We start from the raw sequence: 22,794 nt of genomic DNA on the forward strand, positions 1-22,794 counted from the left end.
CAAAAGAATATTGCATTCTAGATTGGAGATTGTTCACTTTAATGGCAGATTTTCCATGACTTCACTAAATATATAAACCTGGTTTCTGTGTGATTTAGTGAGAAAATTTAAATAGTGACTGGTTTCTACTAAGTTGTTAAAACATAACATACCCAATCAGTATTTTTAAATGGACCCCAATAAATTTGGAAGGCTTTCTTTTTATTAACTTTTAATCATGTTAACTCTGCTTACTCAGAGTGAGATTATGTTTTTATAGACCTTCTGCTGGGTAGAATTGTATACAAACAAAATGTTCTCTTTCAGGGCAGAGACTATGTTTTGCTCATCTTTGACTCTTCAGTGAGCTCCATAGCTCCTGCAGCATAGGTAGAACATCATCCATGTTTACTGAATTGAGTCATTAAAACTGAATTGAATAGCATCGGTCTCCCTTCATTCATATCTCCCTGCACCTTCTCTTCCTCAAAGCTTCAGGATCAACAAATGGTATCCATGATCAGAGTACAAGTGCTAAAAGTATATATACAAATAGATGAAAAGGAGATATTTGGAAGTAGTGACATAAAGCACTGGACCATATTATGCCTCTTGCTGATCTGTGGTCTATGAAATTACTTTGGGAGTAAGGGTATAATAGAAATCAATAAGGCCAAAACATAAAACAGAGAAAATTCTCCAGTATAGTAGAGTCCTTTTTTTTTAATAACATTTAAATGGATTGCCTTTCTTTTTTCAAAATTCTCTCATCACTATATTTCTTGCAACCATTTTAAGATATGTCCCTGGTCTCTGACATGAACCTGGCTAGAATTTTTAGATATATTTTACTCTGCAACTTATTAGCTATATCATTCTATAAATGCAGTGGCTTTTAAAAAAATGAGAACCACACTTAATGACTAAAAATTAATAATATTACCATTTGTTGATTGTCTATACAAGCTACCAAATAATATACTCTACCTTTACTTATGTTATTACATGTAAACCTCACAATAGCTCTTTGAGGTTTTAGAAACAAATGTGACCTGGATGACACATATTAAGTGGTCAGGCCTTGATTTTTTTTTTTTTAAATCTCAGATTTGCTGGATCTTTCTTTTCACTATTCATTATTTCCTTACTAAAAGTGTATTTTATTGAATCTGATTTTTGCCTTGAGTTGTTCTAGGGAAGATTCAGAAAACTATTTCCATACCTCCCTCAGTGATACTCATTGATCTTACTGAAGGAGTGACAGCAACTTAATGTACTTAAATTGAATTGTTGATGAAATTCATTAAGAACTTAGAGCATGTGAATAATGAGGTTGTAGTTGAAGTAGTGGCAGAGCTTTTTCCCAGCATCAGAGGGTTACTAGTAAAATGGAGGCTCATAAGTCTAGCTCTTTCTATATTTTTTTATGACTAATATTAGCACTAAGATAACCTGGAGGTATACTGAAAAGAGGTCAGCATTACCTGCCTAAGCAGTGCTGTTGAATGTTATTTGTTAACACAATCAAGAGAAAAGAAGAAGTCAAGTGAGTAACATGAAGTGGTTTTGCCTATTTTGTGCATTTGAATATGCCTTGATGAATATCACCAAATCAACTAGATGCACATTCTGCTATGCAAAATAGAGTTTTCTGTTACGTTTTCCTAATGGAAAGATTTACTAAGCAATTAGCAGTGCAAAGAATTTGGAAAGATGATTGAATTATGAGAGAGGCAGAATATTGAAGACCCATATATGCATGAAGGGACCATGGCTTACTTTTATATTAGGGTTCACTTTATTCTCATATATATAATGGCATAGAGTAAATAAAACCTTTATAAAAACATAGCCAGTAACTTGAGTATTCATTGAGTAGAAATAATTCATTTTTTTAATTCATAAAGCTGGTAGTAGTTTTTTGAGATCACAATTGCTTCATAGAAAATTTAGGGGCCCATTAAAGGAGACATCTTCCACATTACTAGGAAAGAAAGTCATTTTCACTGCCTTTCATTACAAGCAAAATGAAAGGTTCCTCCATACACACACACATAGTCAGATCTAAGCTCAAAGTTTTAATGGAGTCCTTCAGAATATATACCTTCTTTGAGTTATAACCATTGAGATTATAAAGTTGAGGACAATGTCCAATACAACATAAAATTACTGAAATAGCCATTTCCTAACTCACTGTTTTCTAATATTGACAGACCAACACAATCTCTATGGACCTTTTGTTAAAAATGTATGTTCAAGCCCCACATCAGAGCCTTTTGAACCCAAAACTAGTGGAACAGCCCAGTTTGAGGAATTTATTTACAATGTATGTTTCCCTCTGCATAAATAGGGTTCTTGTTGGAAGAAATAGAACTCTACCCTGGCTGTTCAACAGAAAAGGAACTTATTAAGACAATAGGGTAGATTAAAAGTTTGCGTGAGAAGGATAAAACCAGGCTGTAAGTTTATACAGTTAGGAACGATGCTTAAAATTATCTCATACTACTGATTTAGAAGTGATACCACTTCTAATGCTGAGGACTAGCTGACACATTGCAATGCTGATCTCGCTAACAGTAGGCCTTGCGGCCTCTGAAAGGTAGACAGAGCTTTAGGTGCATGTCATTAGTGGGGCCTAGCTTCTGTGTACATGCCTCACCTGCAAGGGAGCGAGGGAAAGCAAGTTTCTGTCATTTTTCAGCTTCTGTAGAGGGAAGCAGGCCCTGTCTCATAACAGGGAATTTCACAAGTAATTCAGAAGGGGGCAGCAAAATAGAGTAAAGATATATACCATTCTCTGATAGATCTGTGCCTCTCAAAGGTTTTACACAAAGGTTTTACATTGTACTAGTAATTTGATTGGAAGCCTGATCTACACTTATAAAAAATGGCCTCTTATAAATTCCAGATTTGCAAATATGCTGTCCTTGCTGCTGGAAAACTGAGCAGTACAGTTTATGTCCTCCTTTCTAATTTCTGCTTAATTGCTTTCCTTTTAGTATTTCTTTTTGTCCATCTCATTTTTTTTTAACTCAGGCTGAGTAAAGCTGAACATTTCCATTTTCTTCATTTTGCCCTGAAATCTTATTAATCTCCAATTCTTCTCAACCGTTTCTCCTCTTCCTCTTTCAATAAGTGTCCTTAGGAAAATGGGGTTCCTCTTTCTCTGTTTTCCTTCGGAAAAACATAAATGTGGCATAATGGAAAGCACATAGATTTTGCAGATAGATCGTAAATTGAATCCCTGGTTTGTCAATTAACTAGTTATCTGGTTAGCTAATTAAACCAGTAATTTGAGCAGGTTAGTTTATTTTTGTGAACTTCAGTTTCCTTATCTGTAAAAAAATCTGTAATCCACCTTTATAGAATCAGTCAAAAGTCTAAATGGCTTGATATAACATAGTTACTCAATAAATGTCAATTTCCCTCCTGAGTTACAGCTGGTAAACAAGAGATTAGTGTTAGGTTTTTACCTTTTACAAGTGGGAAATGAATTTAAGCAGTCATGGTATTAACACCTGCATTTTACATAGCACTTGACTTTTGCATAACTTATGTCAGTGTGCCATCAGCTAGTGGCAGTGGTTCATAGTGCTTTGAGGTTTCCTTTAGTGTTTCCAGAACTCGCTGTCTGCTTCCTCATCATCAGATCTGTTTGCTCAGATTTATTATTTTGTTTTCTTCCAGTGATATTGTAGTAATATTAACTTATACTTTTTTTAGTACATAATTTTTCAGTACATTTTAGCCTAGCTAAGTTTTAGTGGCTTAGTCACTATTATAAATTAATGATGGGAAAATGTTTCCAATTTCCAAATAAGTCTTAAGTGTTTTAAGATACCCTTATTATGTAAATTGGAAATCAGTTTTTAGGCTTGTTCAACTCCCAAAATATTTACTGACTTAGTGACTTAGAACTACATTTTTTCTTCTGCCTATCAATAATTTTATAATTAACTGTTATTTCAATCAAATATTTCTCTACTAGAGGCCCGGTGCATGGATTCGTGTACCGGTGGGGTCCCTCAGCCTGGCCTGTGCCCTCTCACAATCTGGGACCCCTTGAGGGATGTTGGAGAGCCGGTTTTGGCCCAATCCCCACAGGCCAGGCTGAGGAACCCCCACTGGTGCACAAATTCATACACTGGGCCGGTTTCAGGCCAATCTTTGCAGGCCAGGCCGAGGCACCCCACCAGTGCACAAATCCATGCATCGGGCCTCTAGTATGCATATACGATCTTTGGTTAATCTCTTCGCGCCATCTCCCCTCCTCCTTTCCCTTTGAGATTCATCAGTCTGTTTCATGTTTCCATGCCTGTGCATTGAGCGTCTGCCCCTTCGTAGTCAGTGCACATCAGAGCTACCAGATGTTCGGCTGGTCAGACGGTTGGCTGGTCGGATGATCGCTTAGGCTTTTATATATAGGTATTGTAAAAAGGACAGTTTATTTTTATTTTTATCTTCTTTAGTTCTAAACTTTTTACTCTCTTGTTCTATACAAGTAATGATGCTAGTGTTTACTAGAATTGTTTCTTTATGCAGCTCAGTCTTACCCTTTAGTGTCCAAAAGTTTGTGAGGCATTTCTAAGGGATAAAGGCTTTCCCACCTTTATCTATTCACAATGTGAGCTGTTCTAGTGACAAATGAATTCTGGGCAATGAATCGAGAAGGACACAGATGTCAAAGCTGTGAATTTATAAATGGTCTGTTAAGAGGGTGCTTTTGTCCAATCAGCGCTTTGTTAATTTCACCTACAAGGAGGAATAATTATTCAATTATGCTTCTATCTGACAAAAATCAAATGACAGATGTGTCAGAATGTGAAGGTAAAGGGTTAGTCAGGATTCGGGCAGGTGGCCCAACATTTTAGCCAGCTGTGAGGAGGTGGATATAGAACCAAACACACCTATAACACTGATTACAAGTCCTTTATGAATACTCATAGAACTTAGTAACTAAAAGGTAATTTCATTTCTAAATTCTAACAGATATAAAAACTATGATATTTCTGTACTTTTGTGAAATGTGATTAGCTTGAAATATGATTAGCTCACCACTAGAAAAAGTAAAATCATATTCCTCTTTATTTCTTTATTATCAACATATTTTCAAAACTTTCAAAATTACTTTTAGTGAGATACCATTTTTTCTTTTTTTTTTCTTTTTTAGATAGTTGATAAGATTTTTATTTCTTTTATTTAAATGGAAATTAATATTCATATATATTTACATCTTAAAACTCCACCTAATTTAGTGAAAACAAGGCATAGAATGGCACACTGGCAGCAGAAAGTGCTTATTAACTACCAGTCATTGTTATGAAGTCATATCTATATACAACACTAAAGAAAATAAATAGGCTTAACTAAAGTTAATGAGAAGCAAGTATAATTATAAATACCAGATTTTAAACAGGAATCTGTAAAGGTTTTACTACATAAGGATTTCACTCAAAGTAGACAAAATATATAGTAATCTCAAACTTTGAGGATACCAAATTAATTTCCTTTTAGTTGAGGACTCTTCAACCTCAGTAACTTTTCGGAATGAAGCATAAAGTTAATGCTGTACATTTAAAAGGACTGGTCCAGTTGAGTTTTCTCTATTTTTAATTCCTCCTCTTCATTTACAGTATTGGCAGCAGCATCATTATGCAGATTATCTAGAATGTCTTCCTTAAGTTCATCTGACTTCTCCTTGTTTTGATCCTCACCCGTATTAACATCTTCAACTGTCTGTGCCCTGGATGTATTCATTAACAAGTCATTGTCTAAGGACTGACTATTACTCAGTAGCTTTGCCTGTCTTCTTTCCAAGGCCAGCTGTTTATTTCTCTGGATTCTTTGCTGTTGCTCTTCAGTTAGGCTTCTACTTGACTCAGAAGCAAACGTCGCATTTTCAGATGCGTTTGTCAAAAATGGATCTAATTCAGTAGCAGTTACATCATGGTCATTATTTTCCACTACTTCATCATTATTGCTAATAAAATCTTCATGTAAAATAGGGAGATCAAGTCGAATTTGTTTTAAACAGGTCTGAACTTCCTTTTTATTTCCCAGGTATTCAACTCTGTCAATAAAATCCTCAAATTGCAGTTTAGGGAATAGCCTATGTGCCCAGTGCTCCATGTGTCTGATTAGCGTCTTCAAGTCTTCAGCCTCATGACCTTTACCTTTAAATTTTGTCTTATCAAACACATGTCTTAATGCTGGAAGCCCTCTCTCTGAAATCAATCTCTGAGCATCAAGCTTGGGGATGTTCCTTTTAACTGTTCTCCTTGGAGGTACAGGAACAGGTGCTCCTCTTCCTGACTCGTCATCAGGTTCAGCTCCTTCATCATCTCTCTCTGGAGAAGCTGGAGGAGGGAACGGAGGAAACGTTTCATCTTCTACGTGCTCATCATCTGGTAGGTCAATCAAGCCATTCTCCTGTGGTTCCAGCATCTTTTCCTCTCACGCGGACTCAGCTCCCGGCGTGGTGCGGCTCGCCGAGATACCATTTTTTCCTTATGAAAAACTTATCCTTAATTCTTAGTAGAAATAATTATTAGTAAACTAGAGACCCGGTACACAAAATTTGTGCACAGGCAGGGTCCCTAGGCCTGGCTGGCAATCGGGACTGACCTGTGGGGCAACTGGCAGGATGATTGGGGGACCCCCCTGGCACCCACCTTGGCCGGCCTGGCACCACCCACTTGCTGGTCCTGCCCGCCACCGCCACTGCCAGTCACCTCCCTCTGCGGGGCGACAGGCAGGGCGATCAGGGGGTCCCTCGCTGGCACCCGTCTTGGCTGGCCTGGGGCCTGCAGGCTGGGGGCAGCTCCTGCATTGAGTGTCCTCCCCCTGGTGGTCAGTGCGCGTCATAGCAACCAATCATTCCACCTGTCGTTACACCATTCGGTCAATTTGCATGTTAGGCTTTTATTATATTAGTATAGGATCATACTGCTTAATAGATACAAAGCCAGAAGTTAGCATACTTTTTCTACCAAAGGGCAGATAGTAAATATTTTCAGCTTTATAGGCCACACAGTTTCTCTCCCAACTACTCAGCTTTACCACAGTAACAGCCATAGACCATGGCAGTGTTTCAATTAAACTTATTTATAAAAACAGGCAGTGAGCTGAATTGACCCATGGCCTGTCATTTGCCAACTCCTGATAAAGAGATGATATTTTTTAAATTTCACTAAGATTTAAAATAATATCCTAAAATAGAAGGACTCTATGAACAATGTTAAGTGAATTGAATATTTGTGCATTCCAGAGGATATTCATTTCCCATAGACTGCAGTGTGAGTGGCACTCTCTGAAGTAGTACAATATGGTGGCCCTGAAACCTCCCTCATCCATTTCTCTATATCAGAGGTATCTATACCTGCCTGCTGCCTGTTTTTGTAGATAATGTTTTATTGGAACATTAGCCATGCTCATTTATTTATGTACTAGAGGCCCGATGCACAAAAATTCATGCACTGGGAGGTAGGTGTCCCTCAGCCTTGCCTGTACCCTCTCACAGTCCAGGAATCCTCAGGGGATGTCTCCCTCTGCAGGAGGCCGCTGGGTGGGCCCCTGATCACCTCTCTGCCACCGCTGGTCACCCCCACCCCCCACATTGCCATTCCCTACCTCTGCCTGCTGGCATGTGCCTTGGCTGGCCTGGCGCCGCCTGATTGCCGGCCCCACCCCCCGCCAACTGGTCGTTCTGCTGTTCAGTCGATTTGCATATTACACTTTCATTATATAGGATTGTCTGTGACAGCATAATGTAGGAAGGCTTCTCCTATTGTCATACTGAGTCCCAGAAAAAATGCATAAAGAAGTTTCCAAATATCTAAAGTTGCTTCAGAATTCTGTTTCTTCAGTGTTTCTTATCTTAAAGATTGGTGTAAGAAACTAAACATACTTTCATGTAGCTGATATTTTTGCTCGGTTAGCATTTTCAATAACAAATCAGTTACTTGGAAGAATTTGTATCCAAAATTTAAGCATAGGCAAGAGGCTTACCAAGTCTGTAGAGGAGAGTAGAAGTATCTGAATTTACATGGAAGTAGACTAGCCCAGCTCTCATATCTGCCTGACAGGCCTCTGTAAGGAGGACTGGAGAAACTTCTTATCAGTGGCATAGCACCAAGTATTTATTCTTGGAGTCTCGCATGTCAGGTGTGGAAGAAGCAATTGCTTTAATGCCAGCAAATCTTATCATGGGCTTTATTTGGAAGATAATTTAGTGCTGTTGTCACTGAATAATAAAATTCCTAAGGCTATGGATAGAAACAAAGTTTGGGGGAAAGAAAAAGTTATTTCTCTACTGCTTAAGTCTGAAGGCTAAGTGATAGTCATAAAATTACTTCTTTTGTGCATTTCTTTGGTACATAGGTACTTGCTTTCAATTTGTTGTTATAGGAAAATGTGATTTATATTTTAATTTATGATAATGTGATAATTCATGTTGATACATTTGAAGGACAAAGTTCATTTTTTATTTATTAATAAAAAGAAATCAGTATTATTTAAAAATTTTTGTTATAAAGATTTATGCTTGTTATCAGAGGAGAGTTTCTTCCTGAATCATTCTCTTCCCTTAATGCTCTTAACACTTGGTTTTCCTCTTACTCCTGTGACCCCAGGTTCTCAGCCATTTTTTTTCAATATCCTTTTCTTCTACACATCTCTTAAATTGTTACTCATCATGTATTCTCCTTAGGAACCTCATGAGCTCCCATAACTTAATTTTCATTTATATGCTCATGGTCCCAAATTTATATCTTGAGCCCAGATTCTCTTTTGAATTTCAGACCTATATTCAGCTGCTTGGTGGATATTTTTACCCGTTTGTGTCATAAGCATTAAACTCTCATATTTCTCTTGAATCTGCCCTTATTTATTCCATATTATAATGGTTAGTACCACATTCTGTGCCAGGGTTCAACCCCAGCGGGTTCCAGGGGTTCCCAAAGGTGTGGACGGAGTCGGCGAAGAAGGAATGACGCGGAGACAGCGTTCAGTTGATCAGCAGCCTTGCCAGGATCTCCAGCCAGGATCTCCAGCCAAGTTCTGGTCTGGATCTCCAGAGAGGTTCTGCTTAGGATCTCCAGCCAGGTTCTGTGTCCATGTTCTCTTGCTAGGTTCTCCAGCCAGGTTCTGTAGCCATGTTCCCTCACTAGGTTCTCCAGCCAGGTTCAGTCACCGGGTTCTAGTCAGGTTCTCTTGCCAATTTCTGTAGTCAGGTTCAGTCCAGGATCTTTTGCCATGTTCTCTCCCGCGAAGTTCTTCTGTCTCTAGAGAACGTTCTGTGTAGGTTCTGTGCCTAGGTTCTGTCTCTCTTGGTTCCGTATTCTAAGTTCTGTCTCTAGCTGTCTTATTACATCTGTATTTATACCAGTTGATTCAATCCTATCAATCTCTATTCCAAAGGTTAGGGCGTTTCTTATCTCCATTCCAGGGAGTAAAGATTATGTAGCTTAAGCATGATTGTTCGTAGTTAAAGTGATTAATTACCCACCTGGCACTTAGTTGAGGGGTTTTATTCCCTCCCTAACTTCAGGGGAAAATCCCTACCTGGGGAAACAACCTTTCTCAGAGACCTTGGTTAAAACACATAGTGCCAAGAAAGTGAGCAAACATATTAAGAACAGTATGCCATATATGCCAGGTCCCTTGAAACAGCAAGCATGGACCAGCTCCCGGCAATTCTGCCCAGTTATAAAGCTAAAAACTGTCATCCTTGACTCTTTCCTATTCCTCACCTCCATAGCCAGCCAGTCTTAAAGTACTATGAATTCGGCCTTCTAAATATTCCTTGAATATATCCCCTCAGTGATATGAAGTGGTCTTCTACACAACTATAATATTCCATCACATGAATTTTTAAGATACTATCTTTTTAAATGATTTGTCCCTCTCTGCATGTTTCAAAGCTATATATAAAGATCTAGTACCTTTTAAAAGTCATCATACTGTAAGTTTAATATTAATAAATATGTTCATTTCAGGATTACCTAATTATGCCATCCTCTTTTAATTATTTTAATAGCAACCCATTGGTGAAATCCTTATTTTAATCTTACCATCACAATAATGGAAATCTTTTCTTTTTTTAAGGGAGCTACACGATGGGACTTGGTTATTTTCCATGAGCTATCTATACCTTCATAAATCCCCCACTGTTAGTAGTCAATTGCTAGTGAGCCATACTGATGGATTTGATACTTATATTTAGCCTTTTAAAATTCTGTTTTGTAATAAAGGGAGATAATGCTAAATTGTTGGATATTTTATTTCTTACAGTCTACCCTGATATTTGCACTATCAGCCTTGTGGCAGTAAGTGATGTGAATAAACATGCTGATAGAATTGCTTTTTGGGATGATGTCTATGGCTTCAACATGTCCTGCATGAAGAAAGCAGTTATTCCAGAAGCTGTTGTGGAAATTTTAGATCCAAAGACTCTTATTTCAGACGCTTACAGTATTAAGGTAGGTGTTTTACCAATTTTATTTTCTCTAATAGTATTGCCACATTTCTTAGTTTTCACTTCTGAGATTAGTATTTGAAATTAATGTTGATTTTATATGTGAGATTTCAAACAGTAATTATTCTTCCTATTTTAATCAGTCTAAAACAACTTAAAGTCATAATATGTACCAGTTGACTATATCATTTCTTTGAAATCACTTCTCTTGATATATTGAACTTCCTTATACTCCAGTGGTTGAGTGATTTACTTTTGACTTAGTGAAGGTAAAAAGTCCTGTCCTGCTATATAGTCATTTCTGCTTCATCACCACCTCCCGGCTTTATTCTAGCTTCCCTTTAATAGCCAGACAATTCATTCATATTATATATTTCACACAATTTAGCTTGTCCTACTCAGACTTCTTCTATCCCTTGCAGAGTAAGTACAGTGAATTTGTCCACTGAACTAAACTATGTTCAGAATGTTCAGTTAATTTCTTTAGTGTTTTAATATCTTATTTTTCACCCTGTAAATATCCAGTTTTATGAATTTTGCTATGTCAAACTTACATGGGTTGAATAATAACATATTGCCTTTCTTACAACTCCTTAATTTGTTTGTTTCAATTAGATAAATATAGATTGTTTAGTGTTTGGTTCAAACATTCTTTCCTCTTTTTACTCACACTGTTACTTTCATAACATCAAAAATTGTTTTCTACACAAAGAAGATATTCAGTAAATGTTTATCAATTCTCTTAGATGGATAAAGTATTTAAAATTAGCATAGAATAATAAACATGTAAAGTTTTTCAGTAAGAGCAAGCTTATTAAAATTGCATTCAGCTTTTAAGAAAAAAATACAGTCTGGTTCATGATTATAGGACTGTTTAGTGCTCTAGTACTGATAGTAAGGGATTTATTTGGATACTTTGGCTCAGGGTAGGAGTGTACAGTTATAGCCAACTCAGCCCTAAGGCTGAGCAGAAGGAAGAGGATTACGTGGGGGGAGGGAAGGGCTAATTTCTCACCCTAGTGATCTCTTTGCTTAGTGCCAAAAAATGCTATGAATAAATAGTGGAAATACAGAATTTAGGACTGAAAGATGAAGGTGTTTAAAAAGTATACCCTTTCTCTTTTTTTAAACATTAATCAGTTATTTATTTGTTTAAGTAAATACAGTTCATTCTGTGCTCCCACGTCCCCTACAAATAAAAGGCAGCCACTTTGCAACTTTCAAATTTTCTAAAACTATCTAAAATAGAGTAATGGTTCAGGTATATAATCATATGAATTGTGTCTACAGTGTTATAATCTACTCATGTAAAGTCAATTGTTAATCTTACAACATACTCTGGTCACACTACTATAACTGATTCCATCTACTCTCCATAATAAATGGAAAAGGACTTGAACCAGGGCAGATTGGGAAAATGAGAATATTTGACTTTTTTTTTAGTTGAATCTTCATAGTTGGTTTGTTAATATCTAACAAACTTATCTTCAGTTGCCATTACAAAATGAATTGTAAATCACTCTGTTATTTTCATTAGTACTAGAGGCCCAGTGCACGAATTCGTGCACCAGTGGGGTCCCTTGGCCTGGCCTGCAGGATCTGTCCAAAACCAGCTGACATCCCCTGAGGGGTCCTGGATTGTGAGAGGGCACAGGCCAGGCCGAGGGACCCCACCGGTACATGATCAGGGCCAGGGAGGTTATGCAGGAGGTTGGCTAGCCGGGGAGGGACCGAGGGAGGGCTCCAGGGCATGTCCGGCCCGTCTCACTCAGTCCCGGTCAGCTGGACCGAAGCAGCAAGCTAACCTACCAGTCGGAGTGTCTGCCCCCTGGAGGTCAGTGCACGTCATAGTGAGCTGTTGAGCGGCCTTAGCATATCATTAGCATATTACACTTTGATTGGTAAAGCAGACGACCGGACACTTAGCATATTGGGCTTTTATTATATAGGATTAGAGACCCAGTTCATGAATTCGTGCATTGGTGGGGTCGGGCTGGGCCTGTTGGGAGGAGGAGATGGCAAGAGGTTGGCCGGCCAGCCCACCCCAATTGGCCTGATCAGGGCTGGGTTGGCTTGGTGGAGGAGCCGTGGGTGATTGGCTGGTGGGCCCTGCCCCAGATTGGGGTACAGGGGGCCAATCAGGGGTCAGCAGCCAGGGGAGGGGCTTTGGGAGGTTGGCCGGCCAGCCCCACCCCGATTGGTGTGGGGGGGCGATCGGGGGTGGAACTGGCTAAGGGGAGGGGCTGTGGGTGGTGGGCCAACCAGCCCACCCCTGAATAGGGTGGGGGTCGATCAGGGGCCATCGGCATGGGGGAGGGGCCATGGGTGATTGGCTGGCTGGCCCTGCCCCTGACCAGAGTGGGGGGGCCAATCAGGGGTGGGGCCGGCTGGCGGGAGGAGCTACGGGTCAATAGGGGTGGTGGGGGCCCATCGGAGGTGGGGGCAGGCTGGGGGGAGGGGCTGCAGGAGGTTGGCTGGTTGGCTCCACCCCCTGATCAGCAGGTTCACTGGCTGCAGTGGGCGTCATAGTAACCAGTCATTCTGGTCGTTATGGTGTTCTTGTTGTTGGCTTTTTATATAGAGAGAGGATATGTTTTTAAGTTGGCATTCCCTATAAAAAATGACTGTTATCACACAATTTCTAGCAAATGTATTCCACTAGTGGTATACACAATTTTAATTGGAAACATTTTTTTATTTGAAAGTACTTTATTATGTTTTAGAAAAAACTTTACCACATCAGAGCCATGATTTGAGCCACTACGCTATTCTTACAAGAAGTCCAAATAAATAATACTAATTTGATTTTTTTAAAAAAATGAACTAAGTGATAGTGCTAGTAACCCTTAAATTTGGAAACAATCCCAAAAGTGGGTTGTAAATGATTAAAGTTTTTGAAACATTAGTTTACTGTAATCTTTTTTGTACAAAAGGAAGTACTTATCTGTATTTTTGTTTTGTTTTTATTATTTTTACTAAATTATTCTCTTCACTCTTTTAATGGGTAGCATATAGATTGCCATAAAACGTCTGTCTCAGATTTGGAGTTTTCTTCAGATTTTACCCTGAAAATCACAAAGACATCCTTGTGCACGGTAAGTTATGTCATTTGACTTTTGCGAATATAACTAGCAGTGTAGTTGATTGTCAAGCTAATAAATTAATTGCCACTCTTGTGATAAATGAAAAAGATTATTGCCTTTGACAGTCTATCTTTGCTTTGGTTAAGCTATTGAACAGATCTGTTTTAATAGGCCAGTAGACTTTTAAAAAGTTACTTTAGTTCAGAAGAGAAAGTATTAGGAAATGATGTTTACATAATGATTTTTCTTAATAGATTATTCATTACTACCTACTAGAGGCCTGGTGCACGAAATTCATGCATGGGAGCGGGTGTCCTTCAGCCTGGCCTGCGCCCTCTTGCAATCTGGGCAGGACCCCTCGGGTAGGGTCCCTAGGCCTGGCTGGCGATCAGGGCCTATCGGGGCTTTTCTTCCCATGGCTGCTGGCAGCGGGCCCCGCCCCCACTGCTGCCACTGCTTGATTAATAACAACTGACCAATCCTACATGGGATTCTTACATAGAAATTAGTTGTCATATCACCAGTATTATTAAATAATATTGTTTCAAATCTACTTTCAGTTACCTTCACAAATGTAAAACTGTAATGAAGACTTTTAAGCACTGTGCTTGTTTTTAGTTATGTATATTTTTGAAATTTATATAGACAGATGAGTTTATTGAGTTTCATTGGTATGTTCTTTATTTTCTGGATATTGGTCAGCGTTCTTAGTTTCAGACAACAGAGTCCAAATCAGCTTAGTTAAGCAGAAAGGGATTTATTTACTAAAAAGAATGAGATAATTTCCAGACATATTGGGAGAGCTAAAGGAAAAGAGTATATTTTAAATTTCTAAAAACAACTAGAACTACACCACAGCACTGGCCTGCTACCAAACTACCAACTCGAATGCTCCTGACCCACTCAGTAAGTGGTAGCCACCACTGACAACCCCAGATGAATAAAACTCTACTACCTGTTCTTCTCCTACCAACTCAGGCTGTCTAGTTCCTCCTTACACACATCTTCATTTAGCACATCTGCTTGGTTGAACCTAGGTTGTGTTGTTCCCTGGCTATCAATATGTCTTGGAAAGTAGTTTTAGCTATAATAGTGTTGTATTATAGATAGAGTACAAGAAGCTTTATGTTAAATAATTGCATTTATCTTTCGATGATCTTAGTTTTATTCTGAAAGAGTAAAATAGAAAGAAACAAAACAAAAAAATTTTAATTTTTTTTAAATTAAAAAAATGTTTAATCTAAAGATTATAAAAAATTTTATACTGAAGAATAATGTATCAAATAGGTACTTGCTGCATTTGTCCCTATACAATCAGAGTTCCATAAGAAAAAGAATCAGAAACAAAGTTATCTTGTAGGTGTAAAGAACCTTTTATATTTACACTAGAGATTCGATGCACGAAATTTGTGCAAGGGCCTTGACCCCGGCCCCTGCCCGCCACCTCTGCAGCTGCGGCTTTGTCTGTAGGAAGAACATCCAGTCTAATTAGCATATTATGCTTTTATTATTAGAGATTTTTATTTCTAACTGGCCTGAATGGTTTTAGTATAAAACTCTGGAAATGAATCAGGCCTAGAGTTTGGGAGGAGGTATCAGGAAGTGGGAGTAGATTTGTATTTGTCTGGTTACTGCTGAGTAACTCACATTGAGAGGAATGTATAGTTTCAAACCATATTTATTGGGTGCATGCCAGGCACTGGCGATGTAAATTTTAGCAATTAACAGTCAGTGTTAACTCTTCTGAGATTATTCTGTGAAATAATTAGTCAATATAAATTGTTTTCCCATGGTGATAATATCTCAGAGTCATTGACACTTGAATATCAGGCAATGTGCTAATCACTTTAAAAGCATTATTTCATTTAGTCCTCATAATAACCATTTGAAGTGGGTACTATTATTACTCCCCATTTTATGGGTGAAGAAAAAATCACTGTAAAGTTTTACTTGTGAAATATCCTTACTCTTTTCTGACCAAAAAAAACCCTTCTTAGTGGAATGTACAAACTTTTAAAGGAGCATAAAGAAATGTTATGAATGAGATTTTCTAGGTGTGGAAAAAACGAGGTTGGAAGTTACATTTAAAACAGACTTGAAAAATTTTACTGTTGGCCAATAGTCTATCAGTTGTTGGAAGGGAAAGGGTACGGGAATGTGTATGATCAAAATGTGTTCTTCCTCAGCAATAGGACTGACAGATTTATATGATAAAATAAGTCACATACCTTCTTTGTAGCAGAGAAAAGTAGACCTTGAATTTTTTTTTCTTTACACTTTCAGAGTAAGCTTATAATTATTTGGTTAAGCATCGACATTTTTTTAGAAATTTCCTTTCCTTCCCAGCATAATTACTCTAATGTGAGCCTGACATGAATAAGAGTTTGTTGCCTAATGCTTTTAGTACATTTTCATTATTTATGAGTCCCAACTATCCACCCATATCCACTCCAGCTATTTTTGGTGCCAACTCCTTACACTCTTCCTCTATGACTGTCTGCAGCTAATTATTATGCAAACCTAATCTCTAAGCCTACTTTTGAATGATAGATTATTCCCTGGTTACTTGGGAATAATTCATAACAAAGGTATTAAAAAGGATGAGTGCCTAATTGGAACTTTCTCATAGTAGTTAGAAGAATTAGTGAAAATAAAAACAATGCCTGGTAAAAGTTGGAGGAAGTTACTTTGGGGAGGAAGAGGTGTGGTTTTTTTAGATGAAGTGAAGAAAGAAGTATCCAGTTTTGTATTGCTAAGTACAAACCTTCAAATATATGAAATGTTTTTTTCTTGTGCTTGAAACTTGAATGCGTAACTTAAAAATAAGAAGGACAAAGTCTCAGAGTTGCTAAGGCCATTTTAAGTATATACATAACCATTTATTTTTTAATGGGATTCTAAAATTGTGGCTTAATTAAAATATTAGAGAAAATTGGATTTTTCAAATTAACAAGATCCTAAGAACACCCCTGTTGCATTTAATTTCAATAGCATGTGTGCTATAGACTGATAGTGTTTTTAGGCAACTTCCTTAAGCTTATTAGAATCTTTAATGATGTCCTTCCCCAACACAGACACAAAAACACACACACATACACCCACCAAAGAAGAAATTTGATAGCATTCTTAATTTAATGCTGTACATTAACAAACTTTATGTTAACATGTGATATTTATATGTACATGTCTTGAGTTTGGTTGTCTATAATGATTAAAGGCTAATCTTCCAATGAATATTAGTAACACATGCATAGTAATTTCTGAGCATTTGCTACTGTATTATATTATATTATTGACAGTTTCACCTTTGCTTTTATGGTGATGTATGAAGGCTTAGTTAGCAACTGACTTTTGTCATATCAGCCTGCCTAACCTTACAGTAAATGAACAATAAAGTCCATTATTTTAATGGAAAGTTTATAGGTTTTCAAAAGCAAATGGCTAAGGCTATACAATTTGGAACTAACATGTTTTATCTTGTGAATTCTAGTTTATTTTTAATGTCATTTATGTAATTTTGTAATGTTCTCTTACGTTCCATCAGCATTTATATTAGCATCTGTTTAAGCTTCTTAATGATAGAGACAAGCGTCCTTTTTTATAATCTTAGGTATATATTAACTAGCTTTTTCTACTGCCTTTTCTAGAATGCGTTGTTCACCTTAAAAATGAAAAGATTTAGGATAGTTTTATCAGGTTATATGCTCATGTACATAAATAATAACTTTGACATGTAAAGAGTTTTATTTGTTATATTATCTCTTAAAGCAATCATTTTTATATCTTAACTTCAGCATTATATTTTATTTTATTCTACCTTTAGCCTGCATTGGGATAATGACTGACACAGCAGTGTTCAGTTTGTATAAACTTTCATTAATGTTTTTAAACCTTACTTAAAAAAGAATGTTATTTTTCCTAGACATTTTTCTTTTACTACAGGTGTTAAAGATGAACCAATGAATTAAACCAAAAAAACAGGAGACTTAAAAACAATTTTTTCTAAAACTGTTTTAAATTTATTTTTAAATTATAGTTCGATAAAGTATATTAATTTCAGGTGTACAACATAGTCATTTATATACTTTATGAATAGTAGATGTTTTTATATTTGTACTTAAAAACCTCTTACAGTAAACTCTTTTATTTTAGATTCTATTCATAAATATTAGTACAGTGGCATTTGACTTATTTAATTTTTTATTGCAACTTTTAAATTTTGTATATTAATAAAACATTTATATTAATGGCTATTTCGGTTTGTTAAACAAATATTAAATGCTGAGTATGTGCCTGGTCAGAAATCTGTGGATGAACACACACACACACAAAAGAAACATAAAACCTATTCTTGTCTTGAAAAGGCACTTAATTGAGAGGAAGGAGGTAGGTGCTAAGAACATTTCAGTATGAATATAACGATATGAAGAGAGATATTTACAGTTTGGTCTGGGACTGGGAGCACAGAAAATAGGTATTTTCTGGAGGAAAAATTAGTTTGTCATTAAATTTTATAGCCAATATTCCATGAGGAAGAAAAAAAGTTTACTCTACCCCTTCAAAAAAAAAAAAAAAAAAAAGATTTTATTTCAAAGAAGCCTAATCTGTTTCCAAATATTAAAAAAAAAAAAAAATTTAAGGAAAGCCCATTTAATCAGTTTACTTTTGTATAATTTCAATTCATCTGTTTTTTAATTCACTGTTGTTTTCCTTTTTTAAAAAAATGTTTTTATTGATTTTAGAAAGAGGAAGGGCGAGGGACAGAGATAGAAACATCAGTGATGAGAGAGAATCATCTATTGGTTGCCTCCTAAACAACCCTTAGTGGGGATCAAGCGCAACTGGAACACATGCCCTGACTGGGAATTGAACTGTGACCTCCTGGTTCATAGGTTGATGGTCAACAACTGAGCAACACCAGCCAGGCTCACTGTTGTTTTCTTAATCTGTATTCTTTCTGCTGTTGCTAGCTAATAAATATTTTATTTTAAATACTATGTTTTCTAGTTCCAGGATTTCTATTTTAATTTTTTTGAGTTATCATTTTTCATCTTTTTAGCTAGTTATATCAATTTTTAAAAACCTATATTCCTTAATATATTTATAATTTTTAAGGCCTATTTACCAATTCCCTCAGCTATCTGTAAGTCTATTTCTTTTACTTATGGGCAATATGTTTTGTTTTTGTAATTTTATATTTTATGCTAGACATTGTATAAAAGACTAGTATAAAAGACTAGTACAGACTGTAGTAGCTAATATTTTTCCCTGGAAGAGCCTGAACTCACCTGCCAGGTAGCTAGAATAAAGGGCTGATTCTTTTATCTAAACTCGAGTTGAGTTTGGTCAGAGCTTTGTACCACTGTTAGTTTCCAGTGTCTTAAGCTCAGGTTTAGGCCTCTTTCTCTTGCCAATTTCCTGGGAAGACCATCAGAATAAAGCTGGTTTTAGGGAAGAAGACAAAGTCAGGATTTTATGAGGTTTGGGAGACCTGATTTTTGGTGGGTCTTTCAGTGTGGAGCAAGGGGTAAGAGGGAGAGGAAAGGTGCTGGTCTGGATTTGGCATGGTTCTTTATCTAGTTGAGAATTGGTGGACATTGTGAGGGTTGGCTTTCTGAGTGAATTTTGAAGAATAAGTAATCTAGCTGAGTCATCTGTTCTTAAGAAAATGTATTTACTCACAGGTTTAATTGAAAAGTCTCTTGTTTATATAAATAGGTTTATTTGAGTGACTGAAACACAGAATCTCTTCTTGGGAAAGAGTTTCTGGAATAGCAGAGAGTTGAATAATAATGTGATGTTAATGGTGATGGTGAACTGTGTAGTTGCAGATGATTTTGGCTTTGTTATCTAAGCACTGAAGGAAAACCTCTCTCTTCCTACTTTTGGAGCATAGCCACCAGCTTCATCTACATTCTCAGTTTGCAGAGAGGACTAGCTCTACCTTTCAGGCTTCTCTGAATTCCTGTGCACCATATTAGCCCAGACCTGGCCATAAAAATGGGCTGGGTTCTCCTTGTTCAAGTACCGTTCCTGTGCTTATGGTCATTCATTCATTTATTCCTTCTTTCTTCCTTTCCCTTGGACCCAACGTTGGATAAATTCCCTCAGGTATGAAAGCCACTATTTCTGTCTGCTCAACTAGAAAGGGTTCATCCCTCTCTGAAAATTGTTTATTTAAATTTATTTTCCTTCCATGGCTATTCGATGGTTTTCATGGAAAATATGAGTGTTTTCTTTCTGTTACATCTTCACTAGAAACAGGAGTCTTTTTTAAAGTTAGGAAAAGTAAGTAAAAAAATAAACAAAAATTATTAGTGAACCAGTAATAAATTGTATGTTACCTCCCAATTCTCATTTTGGTTTTTTTTTCTCTTTTTTTCTCTTTTTTTTCTTTTTTTTAAAAATATATTTTATTAATTTTTTACAGAAAGGAAGGGAGAGGGATAGAGAGTTAGAAATATCTATGAGAGAGAAACATCAATCAGCTGCCTCCTGCTCACCCCCGACTGGGGATGTGCTTGCAACCAAGGTACATGCCCTTGACCGGAATCTAACCTGGGACCCTTCAGTCCGCAGGCCGATGCTCTATCCACTAAGCCAAGCCAGTTAGGGCCTCTTTTTTTTTTTTTTAAATCATAAACTTGATAAGTACTCAAAAGATAAATTTATCTTTGAATGGAGTAAAAATAAAGTCTTTGAGTTACTGTTTTCTAAGGTTAATGCAGATGTTATGAAAAGAAACTTAAATGTTTACAATTCAAATTTTTAGTGATTTCTTACTCATAGCACTCTTTATTTTCATTTTACTTTTTAGTTAAGCTTTAAAATTTTCCAGTGGCTTAAGAAAAAATCAAAATGAGCCTATTTCTTTGTAATAGTTTTCTTTAAGTCTCTTTCAAGGCTTTTAGAAAATCTCTGTCAATAGAAACCTACTAATTCCAAACTCATTCTTGAGTATTAAATCAGTTGTTAGTACTTTGGGGTGTATATTGACCTAATTTTGACCTTGCAAAGCTAATCAGCTAAAGAAACTAATTATTAAATCACATCTGTGCTGCTTAGAAATAGTAAGACTTGTCTTGAACTTGCATCGTAGATTTTAGTGGGACATCTGGTATATATTTCAGTAGGCTCCATAAAGTAAATTTTATGTCTTGAAGGGGAAGAGCATTTCTAATGATGTGATTCTACCTCTATAACCAGTTTTAGGTTTCTCCTTGTATGAATGACCATAGGATCTAGAGCATGGCCCTGAATTTTTTTCTTTCAGACTATTTAGGCTTAGATGGTGGTGGAATACTTAAATCTCTTCTTTTATTCTGTTTTTTTGAGTGTTATTATGTGCTAACAGCTACAAGGCATTGTGAATATAATAAGCCAAGCAGACAGTTCTTTCACAAGGCATTAATGGGGAGACACATTAAAATTCACCTTATGAATATTAGATAAACCAAAGAGTTATTAAGAATTTGATTCCATGTGATAAAAGCATTGAGTTATATAAGAAAATGTCCATACTTTTTAGAGATATAAACTGAAGTATACAGGGGAGAAATGACATGATGTCAGTCATTGCTTCAAAATAGCTCAGCAAATATGGGCATGGGCAGGGGGCATAGGAAGAATAAATGAAGCAAGTGTGCCAAATACTGTTGAATATAGGTACTTAGAGCTTCTATACTTGTGTCTGTGTTTGAAATTTTTAATAGTTGGATTTTTAAAAAACAATCATACTAGTGAAAGTATTCTAAGAAATGCATAAGAATGATGAGGCAAAGGTACTCCATTGAGATAAATTATTTCTATAGAACTCAGCTACCTGCTGTAGCTACCAAAGCTGAACACATGTTTACCCTATGGCTTAACATCTTATTTAAGTCTTTAAACAGAAGAAATGTGTTCATATGTTCACCAAAGCACATGAGTAAGGATGTCCATTGCAGCATTCTTCATTGTAGCTACAGACTGGAAACAAGCAAAAAATTCATCATTAGTAAAATGGATAAGTAATAATATATTTATGGAGTAGTGTACATCAATGAAAATGATGAACTTCAGCTGCGCAGGAAGATCGAGAAGCGGAACCTCAAGTTTCAGCAGAGGAACCTAAAGCTGCAGGGGGCCTGGGATGTGAGCCTGTCAGAAACTCAAGATGAAGATGTGTCTCAAGAAACCGTAGCAAGTGGAAAAATTAAAAATCCCTGAAACGGTCTGTGAATGTAGGCTTGTCAGAAGCCCCAAATGGAGATACATGTAAAGAAACAGTGGGAGGTGGAAAAGTTAAAAAATCCCTAAAGCCGTCTATGAATAAAGGCCTGTCAAAAGCTCAAAATGGAGATATATCCCAAGAAACAGTGGAAAATGTAAAAGTTAAAAAGTCCCCCAAGAAATCTACCATATTAACCAACAGGGAAGCAGCAGTGCACTCGCCCAATTCAGAATCTAAGAAGAAGAAGAAAAAGAAAAAGAGAAAAATGGTGGATGATACTGGGCCTGATATCAAAAAAGCAAAAACAGAAGACAAAGTGGAGCCAGAGGAAGGTGCCCAGGCCCCTGAAGAAACCGAAACCAGTGTGGGGAAGCCAGGCGATGGGGAAGAGGAGAGCGAGGTGCCCAGCCTGCCCCTGGGACTGATAGGAACAGAGTTCTTATTCTCTCCCCTACTAGGGTACTGGCCATGCAGACTTTCGGTGTCCTTAAAGAGCTGATGACACACCACATTCACACATACAGGATGATAATGGGCGGCAGCAACAGGTCTGCTGAGGCACAGAAGCTTGCTAATGGGATCAACATCATTGTGGCCACACCAGGCCGCCTCCTGGACCATCTGCAGAATACTCCAGGGTTTATGTATAAAAACCTGCCGTGTCTGGTTATTGATGAGGCTAATCGTATCTTGGATGTTGGGTTTGAAGAGGAGTTAAAGCAAATTATTAAACTTCTGCCAACACACAGGCAGACCATGCTCTTTTCTGCCACACAAACTCAAAGAGTTGAGGACCTGGCGAGGATTTCTCTGAAAAAGCCATTGTATGTTAGTGTTGATGATGATAAAACTAATGCAACAGTGGATGGTCTTGAGCAGGGATATGTTGTTTGTCCTTCCAAGAAAAGATTCCTCCTGCTCTTCACTTTCCTTAAGAAGAACCAGAAGAAGAAACTCATGGTCTTCTTCTCATCTTGATGTCCGTGAAATACCACTATGAGTTGCTGAACTACATCGATTTGCCTGTCTTGGCCATTCATGGAAGG

At 37.1% G+C, this 22,794-nt stretch overlaps 1 protein-coding gene across 12 annotated transcripts in view; it reads left to right on the forward strand.

The window, feature by feature from the left end:
- Positions 1-22,794, forward strand: part of PRMT3 (protein arginine methyltransferase 3) — a 92,242-nt gene that overhangs the window by 44,398 nt on the left and 25,050 nt on the right. For 8 of the 12 annotated variants that reach the window (XR_004970454.1, XR_004970457.1, XR_004970456.1 and 5 more), the window contains exons 12-14: positions 6,303-6,386; positions 10,270-10,457; positions 13,462-13,548. Coding sequence is in view for 3 of the 12 variants with exons in the window: in XM_036325656.1 (XP_036181549.1) it covers positions 6,303-6,386; positions 10,270-10,457; positions 13,462-13,548 (359 nt within the window). In the remaining 9 variants the exon portion in view is untranslated. Of the gene's footprint in view, positions 1-6,302; positions 6,387-8,904; positions 9,082-10,269; positions 10,458-13,461; positions 13,549-22,794 lie in introns of those variants that run through there. The other 4 variants (XR_004970461.1, XM_036325655.1, XM_036325657.1 and 1 more) reach the window with 4 other exon arrangements.

The sequence above is a fragment of the Myotis myotis genome, unplaced genomic scaffold (genome assembly GCF_014108235.1).
Source record: "Myotis myotis isolate mMyoMyo1 unplaced genomic scaffold, mMyoMyo1.p scaffold_m19_p_10, whole genome shotgun sequence".
Lineage (NCBI taxonomy): Eukaryota > Metazoa > Chordata > Mammalia > Chiroptera > Vespertilionidae > Myotis > Myotis myotis.